The sequence below is a fragment of the Taurulus bubalis genome, assembly GCF_910589615.1.
Source record: "Taurulus bubalis genome assembly, chromosome: 1".
NCBI lineage: Eukaryota > Metazoa > Chordata > Actinopteri > Perciformes > Cottidae > Taurulus > Taurulus bubalis.
The window spans coordinates 870,001-884,642 of record NC_136589.1 but is presented as its reverse complement, the minus strand read 5'-3'; the positions used below and the strand labels follow the sequence as shown (position 1 = coordinate 884,642).

Sequence of the window (14,642 nt, the reverse complement as noted above, 5' to 3'; positions counted from 1 at the left end):
GCCTCACCTTGCAGAACTCCTCCTCTCCAGCCTTCTGGAACTCCAGCAGGTATCCAAAGATCTTTCCCCTGCCGGTGTCGGCGGGCGGCAGCCAGGACAGCGTCACCGACTCCTTGGTGAAGTCGATGGCCTGGAAGTTCACCGGCGGGCTGGGTTTCACTGTTGCGAAGACACGGAGGAATCGTGAGAGGGATGCAGCAACAGCAATGAGGTGAAGTCTGCTGTGGGCGGGGACTCACCGATGGGGTCTTTGGCGAAGACGGGCTTGGTCGGCGGGCTCGGGTCTCCGGCTCCCACGATGTTCTCAGCGCTGACCCTGAACTCGTACTCGCAGCGGTGCAGCAGCTCCGTCACACAGTACTCCACCTTCGGATAGATCCTCTCCGTGTTGCAGCGAACCCACCTGGAAGCACAAACCGCTTATCCACAAGCCGCTGGGACGCACGTTTCATGTTACGGGGTTTGTGAGGAGACGCGAGATGGAATCTTTCGGCCATGTTGAACGCAGTCTTCTCCAACGTGAGGATTCTATACCTTTGTAAAGTTAATCTCTTTGTGTTTTGGACTGTCGGACATTTGAAGACATTACTTTTAAATGATTAATCAACTACTATAACAGATTACCGTAGATACCCAACAACTTAGTGATGATCAGGTCACAACCTTGCTTATGGTTGCTGATAAAAACAACCGTAACCTTAATTCCCACTGCTGCTGGTGCGTTCGGGCTTCAGTTGGTTTTGAACGATGGTATCAGGGTTTATTTAAAAAGAGTTTCTTGTCCTGTGACGTCCACAGAGAGGGCTTCTGTACCTGTGGGCCATGGTCTCCTTCCTCTCCACGATGTAGCCTGTGATGGGCTTCCCTCCGTCAGCGGGAGGTTCCCAGCGGATGAGGGCGGAGTCGTGATAGACCTCCTTCACTGTGGGCTGTTTGGGAGCGTCGGGCACCTCTGTGGAGGAAACAAAGCCCACAGTTCAGACCCAGCTCGTCCTCCTCCGCGTGGCCTGGAGCCTTCCTGCGGCAGGACTTACTGAAGACGTCCCTGGCCTTGGTCTCTGCAGACAGCAGAGGCTCGCTGATGCCGTAGATGTTCTGAGCCATGATCCTGACGATGTAATCACGACCCTCGATCAGCTTCGGCACCTGAAGCAAAAGAGTCAGTTCTGAGGACTGCGTCTCAAAGATGACCATTTAAATCCATATTCCAGACTGAAGCTTATTTACTATTTAACATTTCAGAACTTTGAACTTAATCTTAATGTGAACATCGTTATACTGAATAAGTCCGTTGGATTTGTATCCATTTTTATCTATAAAGTCATCATCTGGAATGTGATCATGAAGCATATTCATGGTTAACGAGCCATTTCTTCCTTTACTAATACATTTTTTGTCCTTAATTGTCTTTTCCTGGCTCATCTTGTGTTGAACAGAGTCGGTTATGGCACCTCGAGGTCGTAGGAAAGGTCTGTTTGCATGTTATTGTTCTTTTATGTTCACGAGGAGAGTTCATGAGTTAAAGCCCCTCGTCACCTTGCAGCTGGTCCTGGTGCAGGACGAGGTGACGGGCATCCAGAGCTCTCTGTTGGTGTCTCTCTTCTCGATGATGTAGTTGGAGACGGCGCAGCCTCCGTCGTCCAGAGGAGGGCTCCAGGAGATCACCATGTAGTTCCTGTAGACCTCGTTGAAGTCCACGGGGCCCTCCGGAGGCTGAGGCCGGTCTGACAGGAGGAACAAGTCACACAGGTGAGCCTTACACTCTGCAGCATGAATATGAATATGAATATGATGCTTCTCCAGTTGGTTTCCTATCCTTCATTTCTAGTCTGGTTGTCCAGAATCTGATAATCCTGGCCCTCCACCTCTCCGTGAACCAGAGACTCACCGACCACGGTGACGGTGCAGATCCCGGTCCGCGCTCCGGCGGCGTTCTCCACGCTGACGCAGTAGCGCCCGCTGTGTTCCCGCTTCGCCTTGGCGATGCTGAGGCTGAGGTGGCGCGCGGTGCTGTGGAGCGCGACCTCGCCATCCGCCTTCAGCTCCTCCTCGTTCTTGGTCCAGGCGATAGCCGGGGCCGGCTTGCCGCCGTAGCGCCCCGACAGCGTGCACGCGTCGCCCACCTTCACCATCATCGTGTCCCTGAAGTCCAGGTCCACGGTGGGCGGTTCTGAGGGGATCAAAGGGTTAACTCAGGAAACCAAACCTGTCAACCGCAAACTGGAACAGCTTTTGAGATATTGGGAAAAATGGGTTAGCTATGTAACATTTGTATAAATCAATGAATGTACAATAGAGAACAGATCACTCCTTACTTATACTTTGTTTTTTTGTTTCATTCTGTTTCTTTTTGTTGTTTATTCAGTTTTTCAGCCCTTGTTCTCTATGTGTATAACTAATATGAGCATCATCAAAAAAGTCAATTGTCTGAAAAACATCTGTAAATGTCTGATTGATGCACTACCAATAAAATAAAATGACAAAAAATAATAGATCAAATTAGATCTTTCTAAAAAGCTGCACAGAACATTACTGTTTCTAAAACTCTGCAACTCTCAAGGACTCCTTTGATCCACCTTGCTCATCATGCTGGATGTTCACAGTCATGGTCACAATATCTTTTACATTTTTCCCCAAGACTTTGCTGAACAAATGCATACCATAAACACAAGTGTTCATTTGTGGTTCATACGACGACTCAAACAGGGAAAGAGGTGTACAGTTTCATGGCGTTGAATCATCCGTGAGCTTCTAACACAGAACGGCCGAGGCCTCACTCACCGAGCTCGTCTTTGCACTGCACCGGTTTGGTGGCGAAGGACGGTTTTCCTCGCCCCACCTGGTTGACGGCGGAGACTCTGAACTCGTGGCTGGAGCCGTCCTTCAGCCCCGTCAGCGTGAACTTCCTGTCCATCAGCTTGGTGTCGGCGCCGGCTCGCGTGAAGCTGTCCCGGCCCAGCATGCGGGCCTCCAGGACGTACTCCGTCACCGCGGCGCCGCCGTCGTACTTGGGCGCTCGCCAGGCGACCGACAGGGAGTCCTTGGTCACGGCGGTGATGATCAGGTCCTCCGGACGCTCCGGGACGGCTGGAGGACAGACAGGCGTGATGACACGTTTTAAAAGGACACGCCCCTTTCTGAGTCAACATTTACACAGTCACGTCTCTACGGGTTTAGATTTAAATACTTTACGAGAGTAACTGATATTCATTCATTTAAAAGTGTTTTTTTAACATGTTAACACGTTGTTTTCTGATGAAGAGGCCGATTGTACGGCTTCAACGTCTCCTACACGTTCATAATTGGTGATTCTGGGATATAAACCAGGAGTATTTCCTTCTTGATGAATCTGACGGCAAAGTATAATTGATTGGGGTGAGCTGAGGTTGGTCCAACCCTAGAGGATATATCTATATATATATAGAGAGAGAGATAGATAGATCTTCCAGTGGTTCGGGGGCCAACTCACAGATGGGGTCCTTGATGAGAACCATCTTGTCGGTCTCGATGAACGGCCCCATGCCGATGATGTTCTCGGCTGCGATCCTGAAGAAGTAGCCCTTTCCGTCCAGGAGCCCCTGCACCACGGCGTTGTTCCGGGTCACCGTGTAGGAGACCGAGGTCCAGCCCATGCGGTCCGACACCCTCTTCTCGATGATGTAGTTGGTGATGGCTGAGCCGCCGTCGTCCTCGGGGGAGTACCAGGTCAGCTTGCACGAGTCGTTGGTCAGATTCTCTCCGGCGAAGGGAAGGCCGACCGGGCCGGGGACGTCTGAGGGGAGCGGACAGGAAGTCAGCCATCTTGTTTACCCTCCTCCGGCCGAGTCGTCACAAACACACGGCAGAAACTCACCCAGGACCTCCACGATGACGGCCTTCTTGCGCTCGCCGCCCTCGTTCTTGGCGGTCAGCGTGTAGATGCCCTGGTGTTGGCGTCTGCAGTTCTTGATGACCAGCGAGTTGGAGATGCCCGTGGTCTCCACCGCGGCCTCTTTGGGCACCTCGGCGTCGTCCCGGCACCAGGAGATCTGGGGGGCGGGTTTGCCGGACACGTAGGCGATGATGCGGATGGTGGCGCCGGCGTGGACCACGATCTTCTCCTTCACCGAGGCGTCCAGGTCCATCTCAGGAGGAACTGCACGTGGAGGTTTGGTGGTTAATACAATGTGTTATCGTCAGAGAGGCGGCGAGAGGATCGGGTTCTTACTCGTTCTGTCTTTGGCCTCGATGAGCTCAGACACCAGCCCTGGTTCTCCGACTCCAGCGGCGTTCACGGCTCGGACCCGGAAGCGGTACAGACCGCCTTCCTTCAGACCGGCCACCACGAACTTGGTTCCTCTGATCTCGGTGTCCTTCGCCTGCAGAGAGACGAGTGGAAGGTCAGAAACTCAACAACAACAACAACAACAACTACAACTACAACTACAACTACAACTACTCCCCGTCCGTAAAACGGGAAATATAAAACATGCAGCTCCTGGACTCAGAGAAGCTTTTATTGTTCAACTAGTCAAACATCACAGTGAAGAAACACTTGAATCTCATTTCTTGACTCGGCCTCACTGACCTTCTCCCAGGTCTCCTCGCCCTCCTCCTCCTTCTCCTCCTCGTCGCCGCTCAGCAGCAGCCTCCTCTGAGCCTTCTTCTCCTCTTCCTCTTTGTTCACCTCCTTGAACTCGGCGATGTAACCCGTGACCTTCGACCCGCCGTCCACGACGGGCGGGATCCACTCCAGCTCCACGGTGGACCTGGTCCAGTCGATCACCTTGGGGGTCGGCGGCCCGGGAGGCTCTGCAACCGCAGGGACAGTTAGACTTATGACCCTCATAACACATGTTTACGTGTGTTCACAGCTGAGAGGGTCATGTAAACATGTAAACATGTAAACATGTGTTTACATGTTTACATGACCCTCTCAGCTCTGACCTCTTCCTCTTACTTCCGAGTCATTTTCCAGAAGCAACAAACAAGTTAAATAAGTTGAACTGCAGTGAAAGAGCTGGATAATGAAGTGGAGTCTTACTGATGGGGTCTCTGCAGAGCACGGGGTCAGAGGGCACGCTGGGCAGGCCGCAGCCGGCGGCGTTCATGGCGATGACCCTGAACTGGTACATGGCGCCCTCCTGCAGGCCGGCCACGTCCCAGTTGTTGCCCAGCGGCAGCGCTCGGATCGGGTCGCGGCTCACGCGGACCCAGCGCTTGGCGGTGGTCTCCTTCTTCTCCACGAAGTAGCCGGTGACGGACGAGCCGCCGTCGTACTTGGGCTCGTCCCAGTTGGCCGTCATCGACTCCACACAGACGTCCGTGACGGTCGGCTTCTCGCACTGACCCGGGACGGCTGAGGGAGGACGGGGCGGATATCAGACATCGATACGTTATTGATCTACTCTCTAACCTAATATTTATTATAGGACACAGTCTAAAGCGAAGAGACGGTCAGTGTTTACACGCTGAACCTGAAGCTGAACTCACTGAAGAGGTTTCTGGCCTTCTCCGGCTCGCTGACCAGCGGAGGCCCGACTCCAAACTTGTTCTGGGCCATGACTCTGAACTCGTACTCGTGGGTCTCCGTCAGCCGGGTCACCACGTAGGCGCACTCCTTGGGGTCGTTGGACACGTGGACCCAGGACTTCCTGTTCTCCTCGCGCTTCTCCACCACGTAGTTGGTGATCTTGGATCCGCCGTCGTCTTTGGGAGGGTTCCAGGCCAGACCGATCCGCTCCGCAAACACCTCGGTGAACTTGAGCGGTCCGACGGGGGCGCTGGGGGGTCCTGCAGGGGGGGGATTTAATAAACAATGACCAAAACCTTCAATTTCTGTTATTAGTGGCTCATAATCAGGCAGATGTATCATCGAATTCACAGTAAAAAATGTAACAATGAATCCTTGTTGCCGTCAGCCAATGAAGCTCCCATGACCAGAGACAAGTCTTTCAGGAGGAGGACCAGGAGACTTCCTGTCGTTCTGATTCCCCAGCAGTCCGTACAACAATACAAACTCTCTCTAGTTATTGTGCAGAATGACGTCATCTGACCCCGCCCTGCCCTGCGAGGCTCGGGTGACGTCATTCTGCACCACACCTGGTGCTCGGCGTGTCTCACCCAGCACGGCGAGCTTGATTGTCTTGGTGGCGGTGCCCAGGCTGTTGCTGGCCGTCAGGCTGTAGAGGGCGCTGTCCAGCCGGCTGGCCTGCTGGATCAGCAGCGTGCACTTGTCGTGCGTCACCAGTTTGTTGATGTGCTGGTCGTACTGGACGGCGGCCTTCTCCTCCGGTTTGGCCACGCCGGCTTTCTGCCAGGTGAGCGTGGGGAAGGGGCAGCCGCTGACCTTCGCCACGATGCTGACGTCACAGTCCTCCTCGCCCTCCATGGCCTCTCGCAGCACGATGGTGGGGGCGCCTGCAGAGACACGGGCGCTTTAAGTCCTGCACAACACGACATCCTGGAACGCTCACATAATGATACACTCTACGGTGCAGCAGTGTTGTAAAACGCCTGCGATTGGCTGAAGCTGCTGCCACATACATGTCTGGTCCTTGATGACCAGGGGTCCAGCGGTGGCGGAGGGGCGGCTGGGTCCAGCGGCGTTCACGGCTTTGACTCTGAACTCGTATTCTCCTCCCTGCAGATCAACAACAACACAGTCAACATCCATCAGTCAGGTCAAAGTTATAATGTCATAATCTCAGCTTCTTCAGTCTTTACTTCTCAGTGGTTTCATCGGTATATTAAGTGTGCAATTACGTTTGGTGTTCCTCAGGGTTCTATGTTGGGCCCATTCTGATGAACTGGTCATTTAGGACGACCAGAACTGTTCCACGTTTAAGTCTCATTTTAACGTCCACTAAGGACTTGCGTGACCTCAGGGGTACATGGGATGCACTCATAGAACTTTATGAGGTCCAGAGCACCACAGGCGCCCCACAGGGCGGGGAACCTGGCTTTAATGATTTGTCGGGTCTAACGGCCTCTGTAAAAATAGCTTGTGTTGTAATGAACACTGCAGAGCGACGGGGTCCAGACCTCCTTCAGGTCCTCCACCACGAAGCTGAGCTCCTCCACGTCCCGCTTGTTGCAGGTCTTCCAGGTCTCCTTCTCCTTGCCGCTGGTGTCCCAGCTCAGGCGCTCAATGATGTAATGCTTCACTGGAGAGCCGCCGTTGTTCTTGGGAGGCTCCCAGCTCAGGGTGACGGTGTTCTTTGTCACCAGGTTGACCTTGACCTTGGTGGGGGGATCGGGGGGGTCTGAGGAAGAGGAAGAAGAGGAGGGTTAGCATGTGGAACGTGGGTTTGGCTGTTGGTCTGAAGAGCAGCGGGTCTGTACTCACAGATGGGGTCTCCGGCCCGGACCGGGTCGGTGGTGACGGTGAACGGTCCGAATCCAAGTCTGTTCTCAGCTCGGACCCGGAACAGGTAGTCCTGACCCTCCAGCAGACCCGGCACCACGTAGGCCTGGCTGGCACAGGCTGCGTTCACCTGGGAACAGACCAACCAGTGCATCAGCCATGTTGAACTCTTGCATATACACGAATATTTCATTATTAGTGTTAATGATGTTTAATCCTTCAAACTACTGGCGATGTGTGTGAACGTGACCACGACATGGTCGGTCTGCAACAACTGTCCGGCTCTCGAAAGCCCAGTTGTTATTGTTTTCTTTAAAGTTATTGTTTTCTTAAATAAAGAGCAATCAAAGAAGCCTAAATCTAAAACGTGGAGTGAGCGGCGCTCACCTTGGTCCAGGCCTTGTCCGTGACGCATTTCTTCTCGATGAAGTAGCTCTTGATTCTCTCTCCTCCGTCGTTGTCGGGGAGCTTCCAGATCACCCTCATGGTGGAGCGCGTGATGTCGGTGACCCTCAGGTCCTTCGGGGCTCCCGGGACGTCTGCAGAACGGGGACAGAGCGACAGTCAGAGACCAACAACAGGAACACGGAGGCTCCGCCACGCGGCGCACAAACACACTTACCGAGGACGATGACTCTGACGTTGACGTGCTTCTGTCCAGACTTGTTCTTGGCGGTGATGGTGTAGCGGCCCGAGTGACTCCTCAGGCTGACGGGGACGGTCACGATGGACGTGGTGTCTGTGGACTCAACCTGGACACGCACACGGTTCAAAGTCAGACTAAAGTCTAGAAAACGGACCTTTGTAGTTATTTATTCATATTAGCTGTTTTTAAGAGTCACTGGTCTCACCTCGGAGTCCACGGGCAGCGTGTGCAGTTTGTTCTTCTTGTGCGACTTGGCTTTGCCGTCAAAGTCCCAGGTGACCTTGGGAGCGGGGCGGCCCTTAATGGTGGCGGGGATCCTGAAGGGGTCTCCGGCACGGATGCACACCAGGTCTTCCACCGACACGTCGATGGAGATGGACGGCGGTACTGTGGAGGAACATCGGTGGGAACGTCAGCGCGGGACAGACAGACGTAAACAAACACTTTGGTGACGCTAAAGACGGAAACGCAGGACGTACGCTGGACGTCCTGCACCAGAACCTCGGCGGTGCGGGGGCTCGGGTCGGACTCGCCGATGTCGTTGACGGCGATGATCCTGAACTGGTAGCGCTTCAGCTCGCGGAGGCTTGGCATCGTGAACTCGGTGGTGGGGTTCAGGGAGTCTTTGTCGTTGACGCTCATCCACCCGGACGAGCCCTCGTCCTGGATCTGGACGATGTAGCCCTTGATGGGGCTTCCTCCGTCGCTCTCTGGAGCCTTCCAGGACAGCGTCACACTGTGCTTTGTCTTGTCCACCACCACAGGAGCAGCAGGCATGCTGGGAGGAGCTGGAGGGGAGAGGGGAGTAAACATAAATCATCTTTCAAAACACATAGGAACCGGTTTGTTCAAGATTACCGATCTGCTCAAAGGACGACGATTTATTACAGGGAATTTACTTTATTTTGATATGTGGGACTTATTTATAATACAATGCTTTAAAAATAGTTATGTGTGTACTCACTGAGTGGATCGACAGCAAAGGCGGAGTCGGACGGTCCACTGAACGGTCCGATTCCTGCAGAATTGCTGGCAGCAACCCTGAACTCGTACTCTGTTCCTTCGATCAGACGAGTCACCTGGGAGACGGAGAGAGGAGTGGATTCATCAGACCGCCTCAAAGGACTGTGATCACCCGTCCTAAAGGTCTGTGAAGGACCTTCTTAAAAGGCCTTTGACAGAACATATTTTAAGTCTATTACTGAATGATCTAAAGGTTTGTGATGGACCTTCCCAAAGGTCTGATAAAGACCAGAGCTGAAGGTCTACAAAGAACCATCCTGAAGGTTTTTGTTGGACCATTCTAAAGGTCCATTGCAAACCTTTTTCAAGGCCTGAAGCTGAGAGGAAGATCTTAAAAGGAATCTGACAGACCAAGTTCTTCCTAAAGGTCAACACTGAGTCAATACTTTACATTCAGCAGCTCACCTGGTACTCCCATCCTTTCATGCCCCTCTTGGTGACTGGCGTCTTGTTGACTTTGGCCCAGTAGGCGGTGCCTTTCTCCCTCTTCTCCAGCCAGTAGCCGACGATCATAGAGCCGCCGTTGTCTCTGGGAGGCTCCCAGGTGAGGGTCATGGAGGTCTTGGAGTACTCTGCGATGGTTGTTTTCTCTGGTGGGCCAGGAAGGCCGAATGGGTCGGTGATCAAGACTTCCTCCGTTGCGCAGGGGTCAGATTTACCGTAGCGATTCTCGGCCTTGACCCGGAACAGGTAGGACTTGTTGGTCTCCAGGTTCCACACCTGCAGGAGAGAGAGGTGGTGTTCTCATTAGAGTGAACACAGGGCTTTAACATCAGGTGACAACCCTGTTATTGTTATTATTATTAGGACATACCCCGAATTTCTTCTCGACGATGCTGTTGGTGACCACCTCCCACAGGGGCTCAGGTGCAGCTTCCTGTCCCTCCTCCGGCTCCGGTTCGTCCTTCATCGCGTCCCTCTTCTCAACAATGTAGTTGGTCAGCTCGCTGCCGCCGTTATCCAACGGCGCGTCCCAGCGAAGGTAGCAAGACTCCGCCCTGATGTTGGACACCGCCACATTCCTGGGTGGAAGTGGTCGGTCTGGGAGGAGGAGGATGGAATAAAGTCAGTACGCAAGAAGCACATCACGTCTTTTCTGCCTGTGATTGAGTCACATGCTTCAACTCACCCAGCACCATGACGGAGATGGTGTGCTTTGCCGACCCCATGTTGTTGGAGGCGGTCACGGTGTAGCTGCCACGGTCCCTCCTGTTGGCTGCCGGGATGGACAGAGTGGTCTTTGCGTTCATCCTGCCGGTCACCGCCGTCTCCAGCACCAGCGCCTCGGTGGACTCCTCGATCACCACGTCGTCCTTGGTCCACTCGATCTTCGGGATGGGGAGACCCAGGATGTCGGCGGGGATCTCAATGGGCTCACCCTTCTTCACGGTAATGCAGTCGCCCTTGAAGTGCTTCAGCATGTGGACCTCAGGAGACACTGGGAGGGACAGGACCAAAACAAATAACCATTAGCAGCCCAAATGGTTAGGTCCTATTGATTGTTTTAACACATCTCAAGATGGTCCCTTACTAGAATGTAAAAATAGGGTTTTTAGGACCAAACCTCACCTTCGTCATCTTGGATGACCACAAGCAACGGGATGGATGGCTCGCTCTCTCCGATCAGGTTGGCACACTTGATCCTGAACTCGTACATCCAGTCCTCTTCCAGACCCTCCACAGTCAGGGTCATGTTGGGGCAGATCTCCGCGTTGCAGGGCTCAAAGGCCTGCTGGCCCTGCTTCTTCATCTCAACAAAGTAGCCGATAACGGGGCTGCCGCCGTCGTTGCGAGGCGGCTTCCACGTCAGCGTGATGGAGTTCTTGGTGCGCTCGGTGTAGTGGAACTTCTCGGGGTATGAGGGTGGACCTGCAGAACCAACAAAGCAACGATTACTTTGAAGTTCAAATCCTCTTCAACCAAGACAACTGGAGCCTTGGTCTGCTCACCTAGAGAGACATTGAGGGATTCATTTCTCAAAAGGAAGTGATTTCAGGACTCACCCTGCGGGTCGACAGCCTTGATGAGTCCCAGCTCTACCGGCGGGCCCATCCCATACTTGTTCTTGGCGATGACACGGAACATGTACTCCTGGCCCTCCATGATGCCCACGCATTCACACTTGGACGAGGCGGTTTCTATCGGCTGCCTCCACGTGTGCATCTTGGCGTCTCTTCGCTCCACGATGAAGCCGGTCAGGTCGCTGCCTCCGTCGTCGTCTGGGTCGTCCCAGTTCAGGAAGATCATCTTGCGAGTGACCACGACGGGCTTCAGGTCAGTGACGGGTCCGGGAACATCTGCAGATACAACAATGTCATCCTTCTCTGCCCATTTTTATCTCACAGCATCAATTCATTGCAAGTTAACTGATAAGTGTCATCATCGAGCGCTGCCCTGGACCTCCACTCACCCATGACGTCCACTCTGGTGGAAGCCCCCTTGATGCCGCTAGGGTTGCAGGCAGAGATATGGTATTTGCCGGTGTCCTTCCTCTGGATGTTCTTGATTGAAACGATGCTGTCGTTTCCTTCCGTGAGGATCTCCACGTGGTCTACGTCAGGTTTGCTGTCGTCCTTGGTCCAGGTGATGGACGGGTAGGGTTTTCCCGTGACGGTAGCAGGTAGACGGAGGTTCTCTCCGGCTCGGATGACCACGCCGTTCCTGACGGACAGTTCCAGTTCAATCAGCGGCATCTCTGTGGAGGACAACCAAGGAAAGAAACCAGAACAAAAACATTAGATATTTCCATCATCAGTGTACGAGACAACAGTTGACCTCAGCAATCTTTATTTTTTGCTCCGTCTTGTTTTTCACGGCTGACCTGCAGGGTTCCTGACGAACACCGACTCGGTGAATCCTGGTGTTCCTTCTCCGGCAGCGTTGCAGCCGATGACTCTGACCAGGTACTTGGCTCCCTCACGGACTCCATAGACGGTGAAGGCCCTGGACTTCCACGGGCGCTCTGTAGACCTGGACCAGTCCTTGGTTCCAGCCATGACCTGAAGAACACCACGATTAGTCTGAACTGTCCGACTTAACGAATATGAACCTGCTGAAGCCGAGGAAGACGTGGTGGTCTGACCTTATCCACGTGGTATCCCAGGATCTCTCCTCCGCCGTTGTCCACTGGAGGGTCCCACTCCACGTCAATGGAGTGGTCAGTTGATGCCACCACTCTGGCAATCGGAGGTCCAGGAGGTACTACAGCGTCAGAATAAACCCAGATGTTACCTCTGAGACTGACTATAATGTTGATGACGCTTCAATTTCTCTGATCAGCTGTTTGGACTATTAGTATTTTAGAAAGTACGACCACATGGAGAAGACCAACTGACGTTGATCAAAGGGTTCAACAGTTTACTTACGGATGGGAGCCTGGGCCGTCTTGGGTTCGGAGGGAACGCTGAACTTCCCGGGGCCGGCCTGGTTTTCAGCCGCCACCCTGAAGATGTACGTCATGCCGTCCAGCAGACCTTCAACGTTCAGCTCGGTGTCGGAGACGATGTTCCTGCAGGCCGGGAAGAAGAGAACGCTCAGAACGCCAGCAGAGATGTTTGGGGAAGTAGTGCAATGTGTCCTGGTCTTTCCTTACACATCTGACACACACACACACACACACACACACACACACACACACACACCTGTTCACACGCGTCCAGTGAGAGCTGTTGATCTCGCGGCGCTCCACCCAGTATCCGAGGATGGGGCTGCCGTTGTCGTTGGGCTCGTTCCAGATGACCAGCATGCTGGTAGCTGTGATGTCATCGACCTCCGGCTTCTCAGGAGCCTCAGGAGGATCTGAGGACCACGAGTATGGAAGTGAGACCGATGTTCTTTTGACGTAGACTATTTTTTGGACTTTGAACACAAGATATATATATATATATATATATATATATATATATATATATATATATATATATATATATATATGTGTAGAGGTTTGGAGGGAGTGATGGAAACTTCAGAGACCAACAAACACTGTAAGCCAACAAAAACAAGTATAACTCATTTAAAACGTGCATTTAAGCAGACAAACAGGAGCACTGATGAATACCGAAGGGGTTCTTGGCGACGAGCGGTTTGGAGACGCAGTGCGGACCGGCGCCGAACTTGTTCTCGGCCACGACCCTAAAGAGGTACTCCTTCTTCTCGATGAGTTTGGGCACCAGGTAGCGGCATCCCCTCAGCGTGGAGGTGACGCAGCTCCAGCCGATCTCCAGCTTGGAGTTGTCTTTCTTCTCCAGCGTGTAGTTGAGGATCTCGCTGCCGCCGTCGTCCAGAGGAGGACTCCACTTGCAAACCACGGAGTTCTTCCTCACCTCCTCGAACGTGAAGCTCACCGGCGGCCCGGGAGTATCTGAGGACGGAAACCACGAGTTCACTCGTGGAATGTCTAAATCATTGTAATTTACCCCTAAAGAAAAGAAAGAACAGTCCTCACCGAGCACGTTGACCTCACAGGTCGCCGAGGCGATGCCGTGGTCGTTCTCCACCTTCACCATGTAGACGCCGTGGTCCACGCGCAGCGAGTCCCTGATGGCGATGGAGGACACGCCCCTTTGGCCGTTGTCGATGGCCAGACGCTCGTTTATCGTCGGGTAGTCGGTCTCCTCCACATCCGGCTCTGCCGTCTCCTCCTTCTTCTCCTCCTTCTTCTCCTCCTTCTTCTCCTCCTTCTTCTCCTCTCCTTCCTTCACCTCTCCTTCCTTCTTCTCTTCTCCTTCCTTCACCTCTCCTTCCTTCTTCTCTTCTCCTTCCTTCACCTCTCCTTCCTTCTTCACCTTCTTCTTCAGGGGTTTCTCGGATCTCTTGCGGAGCGCCTCGGGCCGGATCACCTGGTTGTTCCAGTACCAGGTGATCTGAGGGTACGGCGAGCCGGACACGTTGGCGTCCAGACGGATCTCACAGCCGCGCTTCACGTTGAGGCCGGACTGCAGGCTGCCGCTCAGGAAGACCTTGGGAGCGTCTGAGAACAAAGACGGCGGTTAGAGTCTCGGTCTGAACTAAACCTCTAACCTCATGAGCTCTTTTCCTCTCGGAAATGAGAAGTGTGTTTTTCTTCAAAACTAAAACTGAGCTATCTCCTCATCCACAGTTCTGATTTAATTCATTTAAACTGCTAAAGTACCGTAACCCTTGACAGAAGAGATGTGGTTACTTCTTTTTTTAAAGATCGTTAAGTTTGAATAATTCCGTTAACTCCTTAAAATGACTAAGCGATTCTAACGTTTCACTAAATCATTCATAGATCCCCCGTTTGTCATGGGGGGAGCAAGGAAAGCTCAAAGTAGGTATTTTTTTTGCTTCCTAACATGTCAATGTGTTTGTTGATGTGTTTGTTGTGATTTCGATGCTTTAGGTCGTAATCTTTCTAAAGAGGTGCAATATTACTCTGGTGGTTGATGGGAACAATACGATTAAAAAAACACATTTTTGGGGAATCTCAGACTCTTGACTTTTGATCATATTTATGCTGAAAATAAGTTTTTTAAAGGCAAGTAGTTGTGGATGTGTTAGAGATCGAGGACAATAGGGTCTGGTATTCAAATCGTGGTCATATGAGCTGTAGAACCCCGTAGGGGTCAGAACTCGTCACGAGGTCACGGCCTTCTCACCGATGGCGTC

General features: G+C 52.8%; 1 protein-coding gene across 1 annotated transcript in view; it reads right to left on the bottom strand.

The window, feature by feature from the left end:
• The window catches only part of ttn.2 (titin, tandem duplicate 2), a gene marked incomplete at its 5' end in the record, with an annotated part of 209,766 nt that overhangs the window by 60,881 nt on the left and 134,243 nt on the right, over nucleotides 1-14,642 (bottom strand). The window contains 35 exon segments of the mRNA XM_079224802.1: nucleotides 8-159; nucleotides 240-403; nucleotides 814-952; nucleotides 1,035-1,146; nucleotides 1,537-1,724; nucleotides 1,889-2,170; nucleotides 2,782-3,087; nucleotides 3,470-3,772; nucleotides 3,854-4,135; nucleotides 4,208-4,358; nucleotides 4,568-4,791; nucleotides 5,024-5,338; nucleotides 5,473-5,772; nucleotides 6,103-6,399; nucleotides 6,526-6,622; nucleotides 7,024-7,244; nucleotides 7,328-7,475; nucleotides 7,733-7,884; nucleotides 7,968-8,097; nucleotides 8,197-8,378; nucleotides 8,471-8,779; nucleotides 8,956-9,070; nucleotides 9,420-9,734; nucleotides 9,829-10,055; nucleotides 10,144-10,452; nucleotides 10,584-10,883; nucleotides 11,018-11,311; nucleotides 11,425-11,709; nucleotides 11,836-12,013; nucleotides 12,097-12,215; nucleotides 12,380-12,522; nucleotides 12,656-12,812; nucleotides 13,072-13,374; nucleotides 13,459-13,983; nucleotides 14,633-14,642. The exon segment at nucleotides 14,633-14,642 is cut by the window's right edge and continues 293 nt beyond it. Coding sequence (XP_079080928.1) covers nucleotides 8-159; nucleotides 240-403; nucleotides 814-952; nucleotides 1,035-1,146; nucleotides 1,537-1,724; nucleotides 1,889-2,170; nucleotides 2,782-3,087; nucleotides 3,470-3,772; nucleotides 3,854-4,135; nucleotides 4,208-4,358; nucleotides 4,568-4,791; nucleotides 5,024-5,338; nucleotides 5,473-5,772; nucleotides 6,103-6,399; nucleotides 6,526-6,622; nucleotides 7,024-7,244; nucleotides 7,328-7,475; nucleotides 7,733-7,884; nucleotides 7,968-8,097; nucleotides 8,197-8,378; nucleotides 8,471-8,779; nucleotides 8,956-9,070; nucleotides 9,420-9,734; nucleotides 9,829-10,055; nucleotides 10,144-10,452; nucleotides 10,584-10,883; nucleotides 11,018-11,311; nucleotides 11,425-11,709; nucleotides 11,836-12,013; nucleotides 12,097-12,215; nucleotides 12,380-12,522; nucleotides 12,656-12,812; nucleotides 13,072-13,374; nucleotides 13,459-13,983; nucleotides 14,633-14,642 — 7,734 coding nt within the window.